This window comes from Bos taurus, chromosome 3 (genome assembly GCF_002263795.3).
Source record: "Bos taurus isolate L1 Dominette 01449 registration number 42190680 breed Hereford chromosome 3, ARS-UCD2.0, whole genome shotgun sequence".
NCBI classification, from domain to species: domain Eukaryota; kingdom Metazoa; phylum Chordata; class Mammalia; order Artiodactyla; family Bovidae; genus Bos; species Bos taurus.
The window spans coordinates 105,927,772-105,948,578 of NC_037330.1; the positions used below are offsets into that span (position 1 = coordinate 105,927,772).

The 20,807-nt window shown below is 38.3% G+C and overlaps 1 protein-coding gene across 6 annotated transcripts in view; it reads right to left on the minus strand.

The window, feature by feature from the left end:
* The window catches only part of RLF (RLF zinc finger), a 79,677-nt gene that overhangs the window by 33,110 nt on the left and 25,760 nt on the right, over positions 1-20,807 (minus strand). For 3 of the 6 annotated variants that reach the window (NM_001205939.2, XM_059884597.1, XM_059884599.1), the window contains exons 2-5: positions 15,108-15,262; positions 14,123-14,204; positions 12,018-12,150; positions 5,110-5,312 (exon numbers count right to left, since the gene is read on the minus strand). In NM_001205939.2, coding sequence (NP_001192868.2) covers positions 5,110-5,312; positions 12,018-12,150; positions 14,123-14,204; positions 15,108-15,262 — 573 coding nt within the window. The other 3 variants (XM_059884601.1, XM_059884600.1, XM_059884598.1) reach the window with 3 other exon arrangements.

Sequence of the window (20,807 nt, forward strand, 5' to 3'; positions counted from 1 at the left end):
TAATTCTTCCAATCCAGGAACACAGCGTACCTCTCCATCTGTGTCACTTTCCGTTTCTTTCATGAGTGTCTTACAGTTTTCCTTTTTTTTAGAATAAAACACTTTATTTCTTTAGGTCCATTTTAGATTCACAGCAAAATTGAAAGAAAGGTACACAGATTTCCCTCTTAGCCCCTGTCACTGCCTCCTCCATTATCAGCATTCCCCCACTGGAGCATGACATTTGTTACACTGATGAGACTACTTGACAAATCACAATCACCCAGAGTCCACAGTTTACATTACGGTTCACTCTTGGTGTCGCACATTCTATGGGTTTGGACAAAGACACAGTGACATGTTTTATACATTATGTTATAGTATTATGGTATTATACATATAGTATAATTATGATACATTATATTATCACACAGAGCAGTTTCAGTTCAGTTCAGTTCAGTCGCTCAGTCGTGTCTGAATCTTTGCGACCCCATGAATCGCAGCACGCCAGGCCTCCCTGTCCATCACCAACTCCCGGAGTTCACTCAAACTCATGTCCATCAAGTAGGTGATGCCATGCAGCCATCTCATCCTCTGTCGTCCCCTTTTCCTCCTGTCCCCAATCTAATGCCCTAAAATTCCCACTTGCTCCACCTAATCTTCCCTCCCTTCCTTTTCAGACTGGCTTCTTCAATTGGTAATATGCATTTAAATTTCCTCCACGTGTTTTTATGGCTCAACAGCTCATGTTATTTTTAACACTGAATAATATTCTATCGTCTGGATGTACCACAGTTTAATTATCCATTCACCTGTGTGCTTAGTTGCTCAGTTGTGTCCGACTCTTTGCAACCCCATGAACTGTAGCCCACCAGGCTCCTCTGTCCCTGGGATTCTCCAGGAAAGAATATTGGAGTGGGTTGCCACTGCCTACTCCAGGGGGGTCTTAAAGTTTTCTGGATTACAGGTATTTTCCTCCATACTTAAACTCATCCAAGGTACTTTACTCTTTTTCATGTGACTATAAATGAGATTGTTTTCTCAATTCTCTGACAGTTCACTGTTACTATATAGAAAGTGCAAAAGATTTCTGTATATTTATTTTGTATCCTAAACTCCTGATGAACTTTACTGAACTCACTGATGAGCTCTAGTAGTTTTCTGGTGATGTCTTTGGAACTTTCTATGTAAAACATCATGTCATCTCCAGACGGTGACAATTTTACTTCTTCCTTTTCAATTTGGATTCTTCTTTTTTTTTGTCTGACTACTCTGCAATGTGGGAGACCTGGGTTCGATCCCTGGGTTGGGAAGATCCCCTGGAGAAGGGAAAGGCTACCTACTCCAGTATTCTGGCCTGGAGAATTCCAGGGACTCTATAGTCCATGGGGCCACAAAGAGTCGGACACAACTGAGTGACTTTCACTTCCACTCTGGCTAGAACTTCCAATACTATGTTCAATCAAAGTGGTAAAAGTGAACATCCTCATTCTGTTCCTGATCTTAGAAGAAATGTTTTCAGTTTTTCACCATTGAGTATGATGTTAGCTGTGGGCTTGTCAGATATGGCCTTTGTTATGTTGAGATATGTACCCTCTATTCACACTTTTTGAGTTTTTTATTTTTTTTTAATCACAAACAGATTTTTAATTTTGTCAATGCCTTTTTTGCATCTATTGAGATTAACATAATTTTTATTCTTCAATTTAATGTGCTGAGTTACACTGACCAATTTGCAGATGTGTGTGTGCTTAGTCACTCAGTTATGCCTGACTCTCTGCGACCCCATGGACTGTAGCCCGCCAGGCTCCTCTGTCCATGGAATTCTCCAGGCAAGAATACTGGAGTGGGTTGCCATGCCCTCCTCCAGGAGATCTTCTCAACCCAGGGATTGAACCAGGTCTCCTGCACTGCAAGTGGATTCTCTACCATCTGAGCCACCAGGGAAGCCCAAGAATACTGGAGTGGGTAGCCTATCCTTTCTCCAGGAGAACTTTCTGACCCAGGAATCAACCCTAGGGTCTCCTGCATTGCAGGTGGATTCTTTACCAGCTGAGCTACCAGGGAAGACCAGATATCAAACCATAATCACATCCCTGGGATAAAGCCCACTTGATCATAGTACATGATCCTTTATTGCTGAATTCACTTTGCTAATATTTCATTGGGAAGTTTTACATCTATGTTCATCAGTAATATTAATCCATAATTTTCTTTTTTCGTGCTGTCTTTTTTTGTCTGGTTTTAGTATTAGGGTGATGCTGGCCTTGTGTAATGAGTTTGAAGTATTTTTTCTTCTTAATTGTATTTATTTATTATTTTTGGCTAGGCCTGGGTTTTGTTGCTACACATGGGCTTTCTCTAGTTGCAGTGCATGGGCTCCTCATTGTGATGGCTTCTCTTGTTGCAGACCACAGGCTAAAGGCGCCTGGGCTTCAGCAGTTGATGTATGCAGGCTTAGCTGCCGCAAGGTATGTGAAATCTTCCCAGACCAGGGATCAAATCAGTGTCCTCTGCATTGCCAGGTGGATTCTTAACCACTGGACCACCAGGTAAGTCCTGAAGTATCCCTTCCTCTACAAGATTTTAGAATAGTTTGAGGACAGTTATTAAGTCTTCTCTAATGTTTGGAACATTCACCTGTAAAGCCATCTTGACCTAGAGTTTTGTTTTTTAGGAGTTTTAAAAACTACTGACAATTTCATTCCTGGTAATTGGTCTGTTCCTATTTTCTATTTCTTCCTGGTTCAGTGTTGGGAGAGGTAAACTTCTAGAAATTTGCCCATTTCTTCCAGGTTATCCATTTATTGGCATATAGCTGTCTGCAGTAACTTCTTACGATCTTTTGTACTTCCCTGGTGCCAGCTGTGAGCCCTCTCCATTTCTGAAATGATTTGGGCCCTCATTTTTTCTTGATTGAGTCTAGCTAAAAGACATCAAATTGTTTATCTTTTCAAAGAACCAGCTTGTTGAAAGTTTCAATGATCTTTTCTATTTCTTTTTAATTTCTCTTTCATTTATTCCTGCTCTGATTCCTTTATGATTTCTTACCTTCTACACTTTGGGTTTTGTTTGTAAGTTCCTTTAGGTGTAAAGTTAGGTTGTTCATTTGATATTTTTCTTGTTTCCTGAGGTAGGCTTGTATTGCTATAAAACTCCCTCTTTTGCTTTTGTAGTTGGCTTTAGTGATGTGGTAGGCCGGCACAAGGCACCAACCATAGCAGAATATGTTCAAGGAGAAAAACATTAAACAGCAAATTCAGAAAATTCATTCGAGAAATTATATTGAAAGGGGAGGAGAGAAACAAGGTGATAGCTGAAAGAAGCATTTCTTTTTAAAAAATGGAAGAAATAACAGCATAAGTGCTGCTACGATGGTTACAAGCAGAGGGGGAATTGATAATGCAGTAGAGAAAAGGAGAACTGCTGCAGCATTAACCTTGAGGGGATAAGAGCAGATGGGATCTGATACAGAAGTCTAGGAGGCTGTTGGCCTTTGTAGGGGGAAAGCACATATAGTTTATCCTCAGAACAGAAAAGAAGGTGTAAATACATAAATGCAGGTAGGTCAATAGATGCCACGGAAATTTTCTTCCAACATTTCCAATTTCCTCAGAGAAAGGGGAAGAAAGCTCATCCGCGGGGAAAGGGATGGGACAGAAAGTACTGTAGTATAGGTTAAAAGAAAAAGTTAAGAGTATGAAATAGTAACCTCAGAGAGTGGGAGAGTGAATAGACTACAGAAACATAGTGTGACTCAATTAAAGTAAATCAGTTAGCAGGTTTTTCCCCACCCAAACCACTAATGCAGGTAAAGATACAAAGGAGGTGGAGATGTAGGGATAATGAGGATACAGGTTAGTCAAATAAGTATAATTAAGGAAGAGACCAGCAGAGGAGTTGAGGGTATATGCAAAGGAGTGATAATAGTGATTGACTATGGAAAAGCAGGGTAAGGAGGGAAGTGAGTACATAAGAAGAGTGAAGGAGAGTGAAAAGCGGATAGGACCGATAGATTGGTTGGTCCTGGTGGAGTCTGTATATTAAAGTCTAAAGATAGGGGCTTCCCTTATAGCTCAATGGTAAAGAACTCGCCTGCCAATGCAAGAGACATGGGTTCCATCCCTGATCTGGGAGGATCTCACATGCCAAGGAACAACTAAGCCACACTCTTGAGCCTGTGTTCTAGGGGCTGGGAGCCACAACTACTGGAACCTGCGCGTCCTTCAGCCCCGGCTCTGCAACGAGAGAGGCCACTACAATGAGAAACCCGAGGACCACAACTGGAGTAGCTCCCGCTCTCAGCAACTAGGGAAAAGCCCACATAGCAACGAAGACCCAGCACAGCCAAAAATAAACAAATAAAATTATTAAAACAGAAAGACAGTTTCACTTGGAGAAAAGATATTTACAGCTGAAACTGTCATAAAAGTTTAAGAATCACTACAGCATAGAACCAGATCCTCGTGATTCCTTCATTTAACAAGAAAGTTCGGTGTAGAGGTAAAATGAGAATCTATATTAAGACCTGAATGGCAGGTAAGAGAATTAAAGGCAGATGATGAAATATCTATTATTTTTCTCTCTATAATTTATCAAAAGACTAATTACAACTTTTCTAAGGAAAACGATGATTTAGGCCAAAAAAAAAAAAAAAAAAACCACACCAAAAAAAAACCCCTGTTTGTCTGCTTAAATATTGTTCAAAGTGTACCCACAGGTTCTAAAGTCCTATACTTCTCTGCTTACAGAGTTAAATGTATAAAGTAACTTAAGCTAACTGCCATTATCTTTAGTTTATCTCTTGACACCACTATTAATAATGTCTACATTTCCCAGAGAAATTGTTAAAGAAGAAAAAGTGACTTTCACATTTAAACATTTCAAAACAAACCATCAGCCAAATTCATAAGCATTTATCTGCGTATTTTTAATTATCTACTTTTCAAATACACCTAAAAGACACAATTTTATATTCAATGTGCTGAACAGTTAAATATACAGTTAAAATGGTACTTATCAGTAGCCTGACCAAAAAAAAGTCTTGGTTTTCATCCTGTCATGCAACAATTATTAAAATCTAATAAATTCATTGTATGAATGACAACAGCAGTTACTTGCTTTACCTACCTCCTTAATAGCATCTTCATTAGGAAGAATGGAACATAAGCATGTGATATAGGCTTGCTGAAAAGATGACACATTTGAAATTTCTTTAGATTCTGCACACAGTTTTGATAAAGCAGTAGCCTGGGGGATGCAGTTAGATTTCAACAAATGTTTTATTCGCATTTGCAGAAAGAAAGGTCCTTCTTGTGCAATCAATTTATTGACTAGAAAAAAGGAAAAATAAAACAGTTTGATAACATACCACATAACATATCAAGGTTGTGAAGATGAAAGTTTGACATCTTTTGTTGTTGTTTGTTTTTAGCAGATAAAAGGTCAGATGACATTACTGGAAGTTTATTCTGATCTCTGTACTCATTTAACAGAGCAAAGAGCAAAATAACATTGCTAATTATTCCCATATTAGCAGTTTTATTCTGAACATGAAACCATTAAAAAAAAATTTTTTTTAACTCTATTTTTTAGCCATACCAAATGGCAGGTGGGATCCTAGTTCCCTGACCAAGGATTGAACCCGTGTCCCCCTGCACTGGAAGCATAGAGCCCCAAACACTGGACCACCAGGGAAGTCCCACAAACACCAAACCTTTTAATAAAGCTACTACTAACATTTCACCAAAATTCATTCTTTCACTTTCTCCTCCCTCACATCCTGATAAGGATAGTAAGGAACAGTGAAATGAACTATAAACATAAGAACACAGAAAATGAAGTATCCTGTGTAATATTAACAACTACCACTTAAACACTCATGAGGTACCAAGCTTTGAGTGTTTTTACACACCTCTCATTTACTCTTCACACCACCACCAAGGCAAGTATTGTTATCCCCGGTTTAAGGTTAGGAAAATCAATACTCAGAGAAATTAGGTAACTTGCCAAGGATTCCAAAGCCAGTGGTGGTCTTTCCTCTAAACCAGGCATTTCTCAAAGTGTGTTCCACCGAGCAAAAGACCTGAGAGATAGTCCTAGAAAAAAAAAGGATTCCTTGGTCAAATCTCTGAACAGTCCTGCAATGAAGAAAACTGTTCACTCTTATTTAAACCCAATGTTACCCAAACTGATTTGACCAGAGAACCCTTTTACACGTATCATTAACATGACATAAAGTCCATGTTCCTGGTTCAGTACACACTTTGGAAAATGCTGCTCGGAGCAGTACTCACATTGATTTGTACAGTGTTCTGAGCAAGCCCTTGGTTTATAAGTAGTAAATATTCAACAAGTGTGTGGCACTGTTACCCGGTATCACTGAAAGAACAGAGGTGGGAACGTACATGCGAAGCTGAGTGGCAAGCGAGCACTCTAGGTGTTTTAGATGGTTCACCTAACACAGTGTTTCTCAAACTTGAAAGTGCTTTCTGAATCACCAGGGAAATCCTATTAAAATGCAGATTCTAATTCAGTAGGTCTGGAGGGCGATCTGAGATTGTGCTTTTCTAATAAGCCTCACAGATGATACCCATGCTACTAGGTCTACAGGCCACATGTGGAACAGAAATCGTTAAAATTAATGATAAACCACCAGGGTTGGGGGAACCAATGGCCCAATCTTAACTACATATGAGAATCAACTATAGAGATTTTAAAATTTTCTCTTTTAAAAAAAAATAGGTAACATTATACATGCAAATGACACAAAAGTTAAAAGGCACACAAAAAGATGTACAGTTAGAAGCTGTCTCCCTTCTACTTTGACTCCAGTCTCTTAGTCTCTTCCCTCAAGAAACAATAACCATTTTTGTTTATCCTTCCAGTACAGTTCGGAGAAGGCAACAGCACCCCACTCCAGTACTCTTGCCTGGAAAGTCCCATGGACAGAGGAGCCTGGTAGGCTGCAGTCCATGGGGTCGCTAAGAGTTGGACAGGACTGAGGGACTTCACTTTCACTTTTCACTTTCATGCATTAGAGAAGGAAATGGCAACCCACTCCAGTACTCTTGCCTGGAGAATCCCAGGGATGGGGGAGCCTGTGGGCTGCCGTCTATGGGGTCGCACAGAGTCGGACACGACTGAAACGACTTAGCAGCAGCAGCCAGTACAGTTTGTTTATCCTTCTGAGTACAGAAGACCTATTTCTTTTCCTATTTAATATATCATACAGGTCATTCTATCACATCATTGTACACTGAGAGCTCAATACTTTTAACAAGTGTGTTATTCCACTGTACAGATCAAATATAACTAATTTAACCAATCCCCTCCTGATAAACTTGCAAGTTGTTTCCCATCTTTGGCAACTGTCAATAATGCTACAGTTTACATCCCTGTACAGAGACCATTTCACAATGCATGGCTGTATCTATAGAATAAATTCCTAGAAGTGAAACTGTTGCCAGGTGGATGTCCAGAGATTGTACCAATTTATACTCCCAGCAGGCATACGTGGAAGGGGCTCGTTTCCTGTGGCACTTCAGAAAGGTCAGTATTCAGAGCTTCAACTCTGGAGATTCTGATTTAGCAGATGGAGCCTGGACCTGGGATATGTGTCTGTGCGTTCTGGCTTTAAATTCCACAGATTCTCTAATACACAGTCAAGGTCAAAAGGCATGGACAGAAAATAGATTACTTGCATGTGGACTTCTTTATTTTAGTCCTACAAGCACTAAATTCCACAACATGAACTCACAATCATATCTCAAAGAGCTCCTCATTCCTTACTTCTATTTTCAGTAATGGTATTCTCTCAATTTTTTTTAAAAAAATGAAATTCTGGCATTACCCTTTCCTTGCCAACTCCTTTCCTAAGAAAATCAACTTAGTTACCGTGTCCTAGCAATTCTTTTAAAAATTCTCTTCAACCTAATTACTTCATGTTATTTCCTGCCACATCTGTCCCCTCCATCCTAAACTGCCTAACATCAGATTATGCTCCATTTATCTACTCTATCAAGTATATGCATTTTCACAAATCTCACACCTGAAAACAGGTATGTTAGCTGTACAACCCAACCCCTTCTAAATTCCTGTAACATTTTACTTCTTTTACCACACGTATTTTTCTCTTTACATATAGTAATAAGTGATCAGAGTATATAAAGGTTAAGATCTTAGATTTTGGAATCAATTAATTGATGCCAAATCATGACTCTCACACATACTAAGTTATGAGGCCCTTGGACAAATTAGACCTTCCTGAGTCTCAAGTTTCTTTAACTATGAAAAGACTGCCTCACAAAGATGAAAGAATCATAAATGAAATATCAGAATGCAAGTAAGACACAGAGCACAGGGCCCAGGCAGAGTGAATGCTCAATACTACTTGCTATTTTTTGACTCTGATATCTACATTATACTATCAGCAATTTGAGGACAAATACTGTGTCTTGTTAACTTTTGGATAAAACCATGTATTTAGAAACCAAATGGTTATCACTTTTAATCAATCAAAAACTTTTAAATATTTCCTCACCTGGGCTCAAATTCTGTCTCCACAATTTTAACTACATGGCCTTGCCCATGTGTAATATCTCGCCTGTTGAATGGATTAAATGAGACGGAAAACACAGTGCCCATCACATAACAGGCATGCTATAAATCACAGCTATTACTTCTATGAGGTAAAACTACTTTACTCAATATATTACAGTCACAGTTAAACCACTCTATCAATTTTTAACACAGAGATCAAAGCTGCGTTTTAAAAACACTTTGTTATGTTAAAATCAATCCTTACTTATTTTATAAATCCTTAACTGTATTTTTAAAAAGGAATCCATCCATACGCGTCAATATTTAAAACGACACAACAAAGTGTACACTAAGAAGTCTCACTCCCAATTGTGTTCCCTTCTGTGTTCATTTTTCAAACGTTTTAATAAAAAAATGTTTAACCATATAGCCTCTCCTCCAGCTAGATTCAACAACTGAACCATTTTGCCATATTTCTTTGTCTAGTTTTGCTTTTTCTGAGCCACTTAAAAGTAAGTTGCAAACATCATGACAGTTTACCTCCTATATACTTCAACATCTAATAAATTGTAACATTCAAGGTCCAGTGAAAAATTATCTTTGTCTTTTTTAACAGAAGAGTGTTGTTTTGCTTATTTTACTGAAGGCTCAGGTGACACATGACAAGTCATACAATAGCTTTAGAGGTATGTGGTAGAAGGGAAACAAAAAACAGACTGTGGTGGGAAGAAAAACAACCAGGAAGAAGTAAGAGCTGGCTGGTTCCTTCTCTACTAGATTGAGGGGAGGAAGTTACTGCCTCTGAACAATTAGGATGGCTCTCTTCCCTCAACCCGTAGTAGGGAGAGAAATAAAAGAGCAAAAGCCTATTGATTTGGCCCTCCTGAGTCTCAAGAAAAATAAGGAAAAGCCAGTGTTTTGATGTCATGAATTAAGAGGGGAGGAGGATGCTGGGGAAGGCACAAGTCAGTTGGAAAAACTGACAGATACCAGATGGCAGCTCTGGGTTTCCTCTAGCACAGTGAAAGAGGGTCTCCAAGGTGGACCGGCCTGAGGACTTTGAAGCTATGGGTTGCTGCCATCACCACTGGAAGTACGGGTGGTTTGTGGGCACTGGGGCTCAGGCCAGGAACCACCAGGAGGACCTTGGCTGGGCTTGGTCTTGCCATCTCTACATTTTGTGGTAGGCTGCTAGGGTGGCCTGGGGTAAAAGCCTTTGATACCTGGGTGGGAGGACTTGTTCATTTCCCTACTGATCAGGCCGGCAAAAGTGTCCACAACTGGTACATATTACATGCTTCAGTAAGAAATGTCTTTTTTTGGGGGGGGCGGGGGGGTAGGTGTGAAAGTGAAAGCCACTCAGTTGTGTCAGATTCTTTGTGACCCCATGGACTATACAGTCCATGGAATTCTCCAGGACAGAATACTGGAGTGGGTAGCCTTCCCTTCTCCGGGGATCTTCCCAACCCAGGAATCAAACCCAAGTCTCACACACTGCAGGCAGATTCTTTACCAGCTGAGCCACAAGGGGAAACCCATTTTTTTGAGGGGCGGGAAGGGGGGCAGTGGTAAATTTGAGACTTCATGGCAGGAAAAATAAAAATCTTATGCACCTTTTTTTTAATTCAAAAACTAAACCAAAAGGCATTTACTCAGTTACTTGGAAGTTAAAAAATTTATTTTTAATGTTTCTGATTAGTACGCTACTGAAAAACTGCAATTAATGAAATGATAGTCACTGCTCTCAAGTATCAAATGTGTTAATATCTCGGCTGCAAGGGCAATGAAGCTACACAGGAGGCTTTCTAAATCTGTTGATCTGAAATTAGTAAGGGCCAGTTGCAAAAGCAAGCAGGTCACAGGCTGCTCACCAGTTACATTGTGGTTCTCAGAAAAATTCCTTACATATGTAGGTATCCTATACCCATTCAGAATTCTACAGATGTTAGGTACTTAATCTTTATTGAATATACAGGATACCATGGGATATTAGGTAAACAGTGCTTCTCCCCATTTCTTTTTTTTTTCTATGTAAAAAAAACCCTGAATACTATTAATTCCAGAGGTAGGAGGGTGAAATATTTGATTAGTTACATCAGGAAAAAAAACGAGGGACATTTAATGCAATTCCATCTCTTCCCTCTGGGGCTTGAGCCTGTCTACAAAGGTCATGCACTCTTCACTCCTGGAACCTTATCTGGGAATCTGCTAATTCTAGGATCCTTTTGCAACTATTTGGCTTGTCCTCTAACATTGTTTTTTTTAAAACTTCCCAGGTGGCGCTAGTGGTAAACATCCCTCCTGCCAATGCAATTTTTAATAATGATAAAAGGTAATCATTGAGCGTCTACTTGCCTATATTTATCAAGAACCTCAACATAAAACATATATACAAATCTATTTTCTATTTAACAGGTCTTTTTTTTTTCTTATCAGTATAACTGATAAGCAGTAGAATTATCAGAGGTAAGGAACCAAGAGAAAATCTAAGCACTCTTATTATCAATCATCTCACTATAAAGAAAAACCCAAATAACATGTATACAGTAGGTTATCAAACTTGGGAAATGAATAAGTTAACTGAAATATTTTAAGACCTGTCTCCATGCTACGTAGCTTCAGTTGTGCCCATTTCTTTGCGACCTTATGGACTGTAGCCCACCAGGCTCCTGTGACCATGGGATTCTCTAGCCAAGAATACTGGAGTTGGTTGCCATGGGGGATCTTCCTGACCCAGGGTCAAACCCTTGTCTCTTATGTCTCCTGCGTTGGCAGGTTCTATCATTAGTGCCACCTGGGATGCCCATATTTTAAGACATCAACATACAAAAGGCCTGAGGCTTGAACTAAAGATATATCAAAAGTATAAATAAAAACTGTTTTGAAACTCATTCTTATTCCAGAAACACACTTAACAAAGATGTGATCCTTGTTAATTTTCTACTAACTTAAAGCAAACAAAATCATAAATGTTGGACATGTAAAATGAGATATTTTGTGCGTCTAAATGGAAACATCAATCCAAATCCATAAATCTGTTGGTCTTCAACTGACAATTTTTAAATAAAAATTTTCTTCTTTGTGTATCTCTATAAAATGCTAAATTCCAATGTTTCATAAATCTAAAATAAAGAGTAATTTTCTGTCAATAGTCCTCAGCTCTAGTAACCAGTAAACAAAATATAAGCAAAGCTCTACTATATACCAAGGACTAGAAGCAGATTATTAATTTCTATCACAGGAGCTCTGTATAAACACTGTTATTCAAAGCAATATTTAAAAACAAGTACAAAGGGATACTTTTAAAACTCTATGTTAAAATTCAAGAATCTTTAAATAAAACATTAAGTGCTAATGGCTAGTTTTTATTATTCAAAGGAGACCAGAGTGACTGTTTATTTCACACAGGTGACATTCACAAAATTTTAACCCATAAAAATTTTTAATTCTCTTAGAACTAAATCCTCCTTCAGTAGTCAGTATAGTTTTAAGCTTACCTTCTTCTGTTTCTACTGGCTGTTGAGATAAAATTTTAAGAAGAACAGGATTTTTCCACACCCCTTCCTTGGTAACATGAACCAGTATTTGTAGGTTATTATTCCCAAATTCCAATAACGCATCATGTGACTCCTAAAAAAAAAAAAGCATATCCAGAAAACAGGCAATATAAAGTCTTTTTGCCTTTTCAATATATCTGAAAGTCTATGAAAAGCCCTGTATCTTGGATTTCTTAAAAATAAATAAGCAGGGGGAAAAAAAATAGCTATCCTCAAAGTTTTATGAAATTCTGTTGCTGCTTTTAAATAATGAAACTAGGGCATTTTCACTAAGTTAAAGAGTACCTTTAAAATGTTTTCCTGAATTCCCCTATGTAAAATTATCACCATAATTGAGTTTACATCCTCGAATTACTAAATTATTTTAAGGTCACTGGCATAGCTTTCTTTTAAAAGATTCTGCAGTATTCACATAGGCAACCTATTCCTTCTAACATAAGCATGACAATGATATCTACTGTGATGTATCTTTTTAATTGTTTAAATTCTTCTACCAAAGGACTTTAAACGATAGATGGCTCCAGGGACTTTAAATGCAGGGGCCACAGGTTCAATCCCTAGTTGGGAAACTAAGATTCCACAAGCTGAGCAGCATGACCAAGTAAACAAGTGTTGTACAAGCAGGGAGGAAGGCAAATATTTTATTTAGGCATAAAATCTAAAAAAAGAATGAAGAAATCTAAGGAGAGATACTAAGAAAGTATCACTCTGCAAAGGGATACTAATAAAAAACAACAGCAACAGCCCTAATAAAAGAATAAGTTCATTTGCCCTTCTAGAATTAAAATGTCTTATGCCAGGGCAAAACTACTGGCAGACCCCAAAACAAAGAATGACAAAATCAATATGCTCTGAATGAAAGATGATTTTAACAACTGTATGAATATGTGAAGAGTTAGGACATTATAGGGATTAGAACATAACAAAGAATTCATCTTAAACAGAAAATCTAAAGAGTAACAATTATGCAGGAACTGGCGATGAACAGGGAGGCCTGGTGTGCTGCAGTCCACGGGGTCGCAAAGAGTCAGACACGACTGAACGACTGAACTGAACTGAACATTATATCATTTCAATTTGGATTATACAGTCAAGAAGAAAGAAATTTTCAAATAATGAGGTGTGTCTGTTAACACACAAACTTTGGCTTATGCCTGCATTAAACAGGTCCAGGCTACTATGGAGTTTGTGTCCTTGAGGAAACAGTTAAACAAAGCAAGTTCTAGGTATAAATCTAGGTGTTAACTTTAGGCAAGTTAATTCACCTCTCTATGCCTGCCTCACTATTTATAAATTGTGGTTCAAATGATCTCTATGTTATATAAGGTTTGCAATTTGATTAAAACATACAAAATGTGAAAACAATGTAGAGCACTGTTTGCCACATAATTAATGATAATAACTAAATGATAGCTTTTTTACTTATTAAGTCTGTTTTCTTTAAACAGTTTTTCTATCTCCACTGCTAACAGGTAAATTTGCTTTCTATTGCTGGCAGTACACTTGCTTTTTTTCTCCTACCTTACTCTCCTCTCCCCAACTTGCTATTTTCTGATCTGCTCATCTGAGAATGCTTATTATCAAGCCAATAGATGAACTAACATAGCTCTCCTGTAAGTAAAATGCATGAACAGAATCCCTGATGACTACTTTTAATTGTTAGCATTGTAAGTCCCGGAAATTGTAGGGGAAATTACTAGATAAATATATCATGAATGAACCAAATAGTATTGCATAATAAACATATACAATTTTATATTTTAATAGATTTATTCTGTCTAAAATTTTGTTTCTGAAGAATGAAAAATTTTTTGTTGACTTCTAAGCTATGTAAAGACTAACAAAACCAAATGAAAGGAAAAAAAACCCAATAATTTTTAGGATACTCTCTTCATCTGGAAGGCCTCTTTCTCATTCCATGAACTTAATACAATATATAATGAACTTGTTTTTGTTCTAAGTTTCCAATTTCAGTTTGCTGGGAGAAATTAACTAGGTGTCTTAGATATCCAAACAGAGACCTTTTTGAGGCCAAATCAACCCACCTGTAAAGACTGAAGGAAGAGTACCCAGGCTTCACATGGCAGTTCACTTTCAGACACTGAAAGCAGTAATTCAAAACAACTCCTAGAATATGAAAAACTAAGTCAGTATATAACACTGGTTATAGTCATAATCAAGTACAGTATGACAGTGACACAATACACATTTTAGATATATTTAGACTATTTCAAATTTGTTTTTTACTCTTCAAAATTTTATTCAACATTGTTATATTAACTTTTCAACTTTAAAAAAGAGAAAAAAGAAAAACTATGAAGCTTTAGAGAAGGAATAATAGGATTATAAAACAAGGAATGTTTGTGTTCCAAAAAAAGTATGATGTTAGAGGTCTGGGATTTTGGAAAATAGGAAAGAAAACAGTTAAGACCACAGAAAAGTAAAATCGATCATCCAGACTAAAATTTATCCTACCAACAATCTGTAAACTGAATCAAGGTGATTCCAGAACTAAAAACTAACAGCTGTTATATTTTTTCACTCTGCAAATAAAATATATTAAAGGTGTAATTCTGTTTGCTATTAGGCAGTGAAGTATTAAAATATCAACTAAATCGTTATGGGCTCTTAGGGTGGTAATTTACACTGTGCCCTGATACTTTCTGCTAGTAAAACTCAAATAATACAACTGAGTTGCAGAATTTCACGGTAATTCCCTCAAAGACCACTACACCTTCCAGATACTCTGTCACTTCAGTTGATCTATACCTAAGGACAGAAAGAAAATGTTATCAATCTAAGCCTGAGGAGAAAAAGAGACTGTAGGGGCAATTAAATATCAGGCTGCTTGGCTGCAGTTTCACTTATACTTGTCTCCTGAAAATGGGAATATAAAGGGGTCAGAGCAAAGGAAATTTCATTCAAAGGTACGACCCTTTAAACAACGTGATGCCATAGTAAAGAGAAGTCCGGCAAACATTACAACCAAAAATACTCAATTTTAACAGTGATTTAAGTTCTTAAACTTACAGTACTAATCTGCCAAGCACTAACAGGACATCTTCACACTCAGTAGTTAAATACGGGCGAGCACTGGCGAAGCTTCGGATGGCAAGCCGATACACCTCCAGGAGATACACAATATGTTCTGACGCGTTCTTGTTGCTTGCATACTGCAACAAGGTCTAAAAAATAAAGTTTTAATTATTTTAAAAATAAAGACAATGAAACAAACAAGACTATCTTTGTTCTCAAATGCACTACCCCTTCCCTTTTTTCTAACAGATGCATACTCCTTTTATTTGGCACTAGTTTCTTGAGAGAATTCTATTTTCATCACTTAATGAATTGTTTCTGTTGAATTAAAGAAAAGCCAGAACTGCTCTTTTGACATGAGAATAAATCTAGGAATAGAGCCATAAAATGCTGATAGTTGTTCTCAATAGAGGTCTAGAGTTATCATCTCTGAAATTTAGTAATTAGTTTCATTAATACAACACTAAATTGAGCACCAACCATGTACCAATACAATGGCTATACAAGATTATGATTCCTGCCTTATACAAAAGACATTGCTGTGTGTGGCCCTTAGCTCTTTTTTCCCACATAAGACTGATTAGGCTTAATTTACACTTACTAATTTATAAAAGGTTATGGTTATATTTAATGAAGTTATTTCGAAAACTAACATACATGCCAGATGCTCCAAAATCACTGTGGACAGTGACAGTAGCCATGAATCAAAAGAAGTGCTCCTCAAAAGAAGAGCTATGACAAACCTAGACAGCATATTAAAAAGCAGAGACATCACTTTACTTACAAAGGTCCTATAGTCAAAGCTATGGTTTTTCCAAGAGTCATGTAGGGATGAGAGATGGACCACAAAGAAGCCTGAGCACCAAAGAAATGATGCTTTCAAACTGTGGTGCTGGAGAAGACCCTTGAGAGTCCTCTGGACAGTAAGGAAGTTAAACCAGTCAATCCTAAAGGAAATCAACCCTGAATATTCATTGGAAGGACTGATGCTGAAGCTGAAGGTCCAGTACTTTGGCCCCCTGATGCAGAGCTGACTCATTAAAAAAGACCCTGATGCTGGGAAGACTGAGGGCAGGAGGAGCTGGGGGTGACAGAGGATGAGATGGTTGGTTGGCATCACTGACTCAAAGGACAGGAGTTTGAGCAAACTCTGGGAGATAGTGAAAGACAGGGAAGCCTGGCGTGCTGCAGGTCTTGGGGTTGCAAAAAGTCAGACACGACTTAGCGACCAAACAACAACAATCCCAGATGCCAGTTTATTTGTTTACAAAGGGGACAGTCATATTAACACCTAGAGTACCTCATTCCCCATATTTTGATATAATAGGTTTTCTGGTGAGTTAAAAATCTAAAACAAAGGAAAACCAGAAGGCCTGAAAAATTACATGTTCAAATCACAATGGAAAGCTGGCTTCTCTTCTCTTTGGACAGTGTGGAAAATAGGCTAAGTTCTTGTTTGGAGTCTCTCTAGGTTCCACAAAGTTGCTCTCCCTTCTAGTAATATACTTCTTTCCTCTAACAACTGAATAGGTTTTGCTTATGCTTAATTGATACATGCTTAATTAACAGGTTAAGACTTGAATTATCCAAGTTTCCCGCCCCCTAGAAAACACATTCTGACTGGGTAGGTAGGCAGTTAAGGCTACTTCAGTAACAATCTCTTCAAGGATTCCTAACTTCCTGTATTCTGATCTTTCTGCCTAGCAAAGTACAAATAGCTTGGTGGTATTGCAGGATTCCACTGATTTTCTGTAGTTTTTTCCTGTAGTTTTTACAAGAACAGTCCCTGTATCAGTTCTGATAATTAAGTACTGTCTTGATTATTAAAAAAAAAAAAACAGGGAAACTAATGATAAACCATTATATCATATACTTTATTAAAAGCTCACTTAACTTACACACTGAATTATCTGATCATTGCATACTTGAATGATCAAGATACTTAAGCTATTAAGTTGGTAAGAAAAGTAATTGCGGTTTCGCACTGTGAATTTTAAATCATTATAACTAGGCTCAAACACATTTTCATTAATCAAAATAGGAACCATTACAATCAATGCATTTTTGCCAACAAGAAGTTGGTTTGTTTATTCCTGTAGCATAAAAATCCGTGCCTGGAGATTCGACAGACTCTTGGAAAGTATTTTCTGCCTCCTGCTGATTGTGGATGCATTTTCCCTGCAAAAAGTTGTTGAGATGCTTGAACAGGTGGTAGTCGGTTGGTGAGAGGTCAGGTGGAAAAGGCAAAACTTCAGAGACCAATTCATTCAACTTTTGAAGCATCTGTTGTGTGACGTGTGGTCGAGCATTGTCATGGAGAAGAATTGGGCCCATTCTGTTGACCAATGCCGCCTGCAGGCACTGCAATTTTGGGTGAATCTCCTCAATTTGCTGAGCACACATTTGCCGGGATTCAGAAAGCTGTAGTGGATCAGGCCATCAGAGACCATGACCCTTTTTGGTGCAAGTTTGGCTTTGGGAAGTGCTTTGGAGCTTCTTCTCAGTCCAACCACTGAGCTGGTCATCACCAGCTGTAATATAAAATTTATCTTTTGTTGCACATCACAGTCCAATCAAGAAATGGTTCATTGGGGACTTCCCTGGTGGCCCAGCGGCTAAGACCCTGTGCTCTCAAAGCAGGAGGTCTGGGTTCAAGCCCTGGTCAGGGAGCTAGAACCCACAGGCCGCATCAAAGATCCCACGTTCTGCAACTAAGACCAGGCACAGTCAAATAAACAAATGAAATAAATTTTTTTTAAAAAAAGAAACGTTCTTTGTTGTTGCACAGAATAATAGAAGACAACACTTCAAAAAGACGATTTTTTTTTTTGCAGTCAAACACCCACTAGCTGAGCTTCTTCCAATTTGCTTCAAATGCCAAACAACTGTAGAATGGTAGGAGTTGAGTTCTTTGTCAACTTCGCATGTAACTGTAAAAGGATCGGCTTCGATGAGCCTCTCAATTGGGCACTGTCAACTTCAAGAGATAGTGAAGGACAGGGAAGTCAGGCATGGTGCAGTCCATGGGGCTGCAAAAGAGTCAGACAAGACTGAGCGACTGAACAACAACTTCTGACGGCCGGCCACTATGCTCCTCGTCTCCAAGGCTCTTGTCTCCTCTGCAAGACTTCTGGAACCACCACCGCACTGTGTGTACAGGAGGGGGTCCTGGGCCAAATGCGCTGTTGATGTTGAGTTGTCACTGCTGCTTTACGACCCATTTTGAACTCGAACAAGAAAATCGCTCTAATTTGCTTTTTGTCTAACATCATTTCCACAGTCTAAAACAAATATAAAATATACAGCAAGCAATAAGTCATTAGCAAAAACCATAAAGTGACAAATGTGCATGAAAATGATGTATAACATAACCACATTAATTTAAGAATATATTCCAATTTCAAACAGCAAAGTTCAACAATGCAAAATCACAATTACTTTTGCACCAACCTACTATTTCAGTACATCCATTCAATTAAGTATCTTGCTGCTTTACCAGTCACTTTAGAGAAGTGGACTCCTTCTATATTTTCAGAAGAGCATTATGTCCCCATCTAATCAAATCCCAAATTTTAATAAAATAAGAAAAAACTGAATGATAACAGAGGATCATAAAACTGATCCCATAATAATCCTTTCTAGCTAAATGAGTGAAGAGAAAGCATGCAGAATTGTGTGCTTATTAGTTACATAAATAAGACTTCATACTTGCTGTTCAGTCCCTAAGTCATGTCTGACTCTTTGCAAATCCATGAACTGCAGGCTTCCCTGTCCTTCACTATCTCCTGGAGTTTGCTCAAGCTCATGTCCACTGAATTGGTGATGACATCCAACTATCTCATCCTCTATCGCCTCCTTCTCTTCCTACCCTCATCAGGGTCTTTTCCAATGAATCAGCTTTTTACATCAGGGGGCCAAAGTACTGGAGCTTCAGCTTCAGCATCAGTCCTTCCAGTGAATATTCAGGGTTGATTTCCTTTAGGACTGACAGGTTTATCTCCTTGCTGTCCAAGAGACTCTCAAGAGAGCCTTCTCCAGCACCACAGTTCGAAAGCATCTCTGGCACTCAGCCTTCTTTATGGTTCAACTCTCACATCCATACATGACTACTGGGAAAAAAATCAAAGCTTTGACTATATGGACCTTTGTAAGCAAAGTGATGTCTCTGCTTTTTAAAGTGATGTCTCTGTTTTTTAATACTCTGTCTAGGTTTGTCATTGCTTTTCTTCCAAGGAACAAGCATCTTTTAGTTTCATGACTGCAGTCACCATCCACAGTGATTTTGGATTATTTCACATATCTCTTAAAAAATCTCTTAAAATCTATGTCAGAAAGAAACTGTTTTAGGTCAGCAAATTACTTATTTTCTGCATTGGTTAATCTGAAAACCAGAAGGCTTTACAAATTTATATTCAGTATCAGAATTTATGTTCCATAAGATCAGGTAACATCTTACCAACCTTAGTAGGCCAAACACTCCTCCACTCACTTCCATCTCCATAGGACATTCAAGTCTCATTAAATGTTTACTGAATAAATTTACCATTTTACTGAATAAATTCATCATTCTATTCATTTGCCAAATATTTTTTCATAGCCTACTCCAGTAAGGAGCTAGGTACTAGGGGGAAAGACACAGGGGCCTATCCTGGAGCTTTCAGAATGAGTCAACACAACCTGACGGTTGAAACCACATGTGCAAATTAGCCAGCTGCTGGCCACCATGTGCAGAGAGAAGCGCGGAGGGAACAGAGACGAGGCTGTTCTTCTCAGAAGCTCCTGCCACCAATCTAGTATCTTCTGACACAGACGTCCAATTAAGCCTCCCAAGTCACACAAGATTCAATACCCTGTGAGTACTTATGCTTACATCTTCCCCTATACTTATTTATATACTTTTTATATTCCCAAATCTTTTCCCCCTTATATGTTAATCACATTAAAGAAGTGTCCTTTTCTGCTATATTTAAAATGGAAACCAGTAAGGTCCTACCGTATATAGCACAGGGAACTCTGATCATCGTTACGTGGCAGCCTGGGTGAAAGGACAGTTTGGGGGAGAATGGCTGAGTCCCTTTGCTCTTCACTTGAAACTGTTACAACATTGTTAATCGGCTATATTTCAATATAAAACAAAAAGTTAAAATGGTTAAAAAAATTTTTTTTTACAAGGGAGGTGTCCTTAACATATCCACTATGTGCATACTCTGGACACTGAAAGAACCACTGGAACAATCTTCTTTACTATCATCGTTTTTAAGAACGCAAGATTAAACTGAATGAATTATAGCCATCCAAATAACATTACTTTGCCAACAAATGTCCGTCTAGTCAAGGCTATGGTTTTTCCAGTGGTCATGTATGGATGTGAGAGTTGGACTGTGAAGAAAGCTGAGTGCCAAAGAATTGATGCTTTTGAACTGTGGTGTTGGAGAAGACTCTTCAGAGTCCCTTGGACTGCAAGGAGGTCCAACCAGTCCATCCTAAAGAGATCAGTCCTGGGTGTTCTTTGGAAGGACTGGTGCTAAAGCTGAAACTCCAATACTTTGGCCACCCCATGCAAAGAGCTGATTCATTGGAAAAGTCCCTGATGCTGAGAGGGATTAGGGGCAGGAGGAGAAGGGGACGACAGAGGATGAGATGGCTGGATGGCATCACCGACTTGACGGATGTGAGTCTGAGTGAACTTTGGGA